Source organism: Lottia gigantea (assembly GCF_000327385.1).
Source record: "Lottia gigantea unplaced genomic scaffold LOTGIsca_58, whole genome shotgun sequence".
NCBI classification, from domain to species: Eukaryota; Metazoa; Mollusca; class Gastropoda; family Lottiidae; genus Lottia; species Lottia gigantea.
The window spans coordinates 1,475,707-1,480,715 of record NW_008709979.1 but is presented as its reverse complement, the minus strand read 5'-3'; the positions used below and the strand labels follow the sequence as shown (position 1 = coordinate 1,480,715).

The following is a 5,009-nucleotide window of genomic DNA, read 5'->3' as shown; positions in this document are numbered from 1 at the left end:
CACTTCCGGTTTAAACAGGAAATCGATGTTCACTTCCGGTTGAATATCTTCCGGTGTAATTTGTATAGGACAAAAAATTTTATGCTGATAGGTAGACAAAGTTATGACAAAAAAACGAAGAAAAAAAAATCCGGAACAGAAGTGAAACTTTGGCCGCCATTTTGATTTTTCTGAAATGATTCGATTTTTATTCGGACATAATGGCTCATCCGATTTAAATGATTTTGGTGTCAAATGAAAGAAGATAAAAAAAAACATGACATTAGGAAGCCGTTTTTCGATTCTCAATTTTGCTTTTTTGCAACATCCGGTTGAATTTTTTCAAAGTTTGAAGGGTCATATCTCGTGATCTTGAACTTTGATGACCTTGACCTTTATAAGGTCAAAGGTCATTGACCTTAGCTATCAGTTAATACTTTGACATTTGACCTCCGACATGTACTTCCGGTTTTATAGCTTTCCGAAAACAGCCAAATTGGCAACTTTGGACTGCTCTAGCACGTGACCTAATTAACCTAGAGGGTTAATTTTTTCGGATTCTTAATGTGCTTTTCATGCTCTTTCAAGTGAATTATAACAATCGTTTTTTATATCAAAATTGAAATTCGTGAATTTTTCAAATTTGAGTTTTTTTTACAATATTTCTGTTTCTTAGAGCTTGGTGTGTATATATCTTATGACCTATTTTATGTAGAACATTGAAACTTGGAACACAACAAGACAATTTGAATATGAATTAACCTATGACAAAAAAGTTGAGGTGGGCGTGGCACATCCGGGTGGAATTACTAATTGTTTACATTTTGGGAAAGGGGCATAACTCGCATAGGATACATTTGTTCAAAAAGGAACTTTGCACACAATTACCTCATTATTTTGGCCAGTTTGTGTTAATAGGTCAATTGTTTCAGCTTTATAGTTCCAAAAAAGGAACGGGTTTTGAAATTTCCATATTTTCAATTTTCTATTTTGACCTTTATTGACTCTTGTTGACCTATATCTTTTGACCTGTATGATGTAGAAGCTTTAAATTTGGGATACTACATAACATTCAGAATATCAATTAACCTATGCAAAAGAAATTGAGGTGGGCGTAGCACATCCGGGTTAAATTACTCATTATTGACAATTTTGACAAGGGACTTAACTCGCAACGTATACATTTGTTCAAAATGGAACTTTGCATACAATTACTTCATCCGTTGAGCCACGTTGTCTTAGAAGTTCGATTGTTTCAGCTTTATAGTTCAAAAAAAGGAACAGGTTTTGAAAATTCAAAATTTTCAATTTTTGACCTTGACATTTTTTGACCCTGATTTTTGTAGGATCAAAGGTCATTCAAATTGGTTATCTATTTATACTTTTATATTTGCTGTCCTATCTCAACTTCCGGTTTTATAGCCGTATATATTTAAAAATTTTGATGACTTGTATCTCGTAACCTTGACCTTTGTTGACCCTCTCCCTTTCAATGTTAAATGTCATTGACCTTGGCTATCTTCTGATACTTTCATTTGTGAGGTCTGTCTACTTCCGTTATAGCAATCTTCCAAAGAATTCTTCTCAACTTTAGACTGCTCTTGCGCGTGATGTAATTATCGTAGAAGGTTGATTTTTTCAGAGTCTTTTGCAATTTGCTACATTTGCAAAGTCCCACTCTGTGCCACGTGTGGCTCTAGTTATTTTTGTTATCACAATATAAAACAATATAAAAATGTATAATGTATATAATTATTATATGTAATATCTCTTGACTTTTAGATAGTATGTTACTTCTCATCATATACTGTTTGATAATTCTTATTATCATAACCTGTACTGTATGGTGGTGGTGGATCATTATTAGCTCGATCCAACTGAGACTGCAAATTGGCTACTCTCCGTTCAAGTTGGTTAACCCTATCGCGTTGATTGGTGAATCCAAATATTCTTGCATATAAACAAAATAACACCAATCCCCAGATACTAGATATCGCAATCAGTAAGAATGATATACAGTTAATGATATTGAATGTCATTATTAGTTCATGGTTGGGCTCACATGCACCAATATTTTGAGGTGTATTTTGGTTGCTACAAATTGCTATTGCCCATCCAGCAAATGTACAAGCTGTAAATGCTATTGATACATTAGTTACACAGAAAACATAATGTGTTATAACCTGAAAAACATGATAATAGATCTATCATAATTTTAAATCAGTTCCTAAACAATGGTTAATTGATTTCTTACAATAAATCACAAGTTACCTGTAATTGTTATGTGTAATATATCTTCTAACTTACACGATTAGATATTCTCAAACAATAAAAGAAAGTGGTATAGACTGATTATCAGCACAGTTCCACAGAGTACCTAGGCAGCCACATTTTCCACTCACCCAAACTTTTGCACGATGTAATTATCAGCTTTAGCCAAAGACCCCACCCGAAGTTATTTATTTAATGATTTAATCAATGCTCATCAAAAATGTCAAAAATATCAACACTTTTAGACAAAAAAAAAACCCAACAAAACATCTGATTAATTTTACTTACATAGCATTTAGTTGAGCGTTTAACTTCGGTTTCAGGTTTACAAATGGAAACTTTATAGGCAAAATAGCCAGACAACAAAGCCTATAAGGACAAAATTAAAAAATAAATATATTATTAGTTGAGACCCCCCCATCTTTTTTCATTTCGTTATTTATCGAAGGCGAAGTATTATAAAAAAAACTTTTTCATAGAAAAGACATGTAGCTGAACTATGGTCAATATTTTTTTGTCAATTGAAGAAACAAAAATTGATAAAGTTAAGATTAAATTCCTAGTAAACATTTCAACCAGTAAAATAACGAGGAGAAAAATTACCCACCAAGATAGCTGTAAGTAGAGGCATTCCATCAACTATTGGATAAGTGACTTTTATGGCCATAGCACCTACAACTAGGGCTCCAATACTTGATATAAGGGTAATAACTCCCAATCCGCATTGAACTATCGCTATTTTTCTCATTGAACTGAAGGCCTGACCTTGTCTTCCCACTGCTTCAGGGGTTCCATATGCTATAAAATAATCAAGAAACACGAATAGAGATAGTTATTATTGCACAATGACGTCTATGACAACAAATATGATACATATAAATTTGTCTTTACATAGAAAAGATGGTTTTTGGTGGAAAGAATTAAAATCACTTTATTTTTATAGGATTTATAACCTAGATTCATGATAGACAAGTATCGATCTACCTGGGCCAGTTTGTGGTGTATTGACATTAACTCTACAACAACCAACGTCATCTTCCATTTTTTTTTCTAGTAGATAAATAAATTAACCAGGACAAATATTCATATCACATTAATCACCAAAAATAATATCCTTTCCGTCATATAAAACACATTCCTTTTTCCTAGATTTAATAAAAATAAGTTTCCTAGGTTAAAAATATAAAATTATGACCAATCATATGATACAAAGTAGGTTATCATATTTGACATCACTATACTACGGAGCCCCTTAGGCGCAATTGTAAACATATTTATTTATTATTTCTTTTAAACGAAATAACATCATTTATTTCGTTTAAAAGAAATAATTATTTCGATTAAACGAATTAATTATTTCGTTTAAACGAATTAATTATTTCGTTAAAACGAAATGTTATTTCGTTTAAACGAAATAAATTATTATTTCGTTAAAACATTGTGCAAAGTTGTTTAGTAGATCATATTTGTATAACGGCCTTCAAGTCCACCAAGGAAAAGGTCTTAAATTTAAAGAAACTATCAAGAGAAAATAAAATTTAACTATTATTAACATAACCTAATAAATAGTTGAAATAGTTCACGTGACGATGGTCTTACCTTCATTGATCTTTTTAATATCCTAAAAACTGTACAGCATAAATACTCATTTACAAGGTATAAAACATCTTGTACACACGCCTAACAAGATAATTTATACAACCATAAAATTGCGAAATTTCTTGGAAATAAAGAATTATAAATAGCATGTTTAAGGATTTAAAAGACCTGTGTTTACTGACCTACTTTAACTCAGGTATATATACCACAACAGACTGGCCATAGTATAAAGAATGTAGATCATGATCACAATAGACGAACTCTACCCGATAAAATAAGCTCTTAATGCCGTTATACGTTATCGATCATATTTCTGGTACAGTTTGAAATGCACGTATTAATAAAAAAAAATGTAAATTATGTCGGTCATCTTATTTTATTCTAAAGCAGCCTATTTAGACCTACTTCTCAGACCTAATGTTCCTTTCACTACAACAACCTTATCGTCGTGTAGATGTCTCAATTGATTAGCTATGCTCGAAAATATTTTTCAAAATTTCATAGTTGACATCATGGCATCATTGACAAATACAAAATATCTGCATCACATCAGATTTTCTAGTTATAGGCCTCCTAATAACAGTTATGCAGTTCTGAATTATTTACATTTTCGCATTGGTTTAGGCTACTATCGAAATAATATAAAAACACCTAGACAACATTGCTACATTGGTGCGCAAAGCACGGAAAATGATACTCATCATCACCAAAATCCACAGGGATATAAAAAGTACACACAACCCTTGGTCAAACTTTTACATGCTGTTCATTACTAATATCATGGTGGGAGAGTTCGTACAAAGGATGAACCTCATTAAAAATCAGAAAAGAAATTTAACATGAATTATTGCCCTTGTTCCCTTTAATATTTAGCTCTAAACACTCTACAAGACACAATTCTTGGCGAGTTTTGACGAAACTTAGTGTGACCTTTTGTAATCACCCAAGGATGATCCTTTTGAAAACAGAAAACATTTTTCGATTTTTTATTGAAAATAAAAAAATAAAAAAACTATTCTAGTTTTTGACCTTGTTCTTGAAAAACCATTCAATTTTTCGCTCGTAAAGACTTACACAGGCTCGATTCTTGCCAAAATTTGCAAAAAACTTGGTATCATCCCCAACAGAAGTGTATGATTGAAGGCTGAATATATCATACT

The 5,009-nt window shown here is 31.8% G+C and overlaps 1 protein-coding gene across 1 annotated transcript; it reads right to left on the bottom strand.

Moving 5' to 3' along the window:
- Nucleotides 1-1,711: 1,711 nt before the first annotated feature.
- On the bottom strand, nt 1,712-4,011 carry LOTGIDRAFT_235055 (hypothetical protein). Its single transcript, XM_009063548.1, has 5 exons — nt 3,850-4,011; nt 3,235-3,395; nt 2,858-3,048; nt 2,539-2,619; nt 1,712-2,162 (listed from the first exon to the last, which is right to left on the bottom strand). Exons 2-5 carry the CDS (start codon nt 3,290-3,292, stop codon nt 1,770-1,772), a joined length of 723 nt encoding a protein of 240 aa, XP_009061796.1. The 5' UTR covers nt 3,293-3,395; nt 3,850-4,011; the 3' UTR covers nt 1,712-1,769.
- Nucleotides 4,012-5,009: the final 998 nt, after the last annotated feature.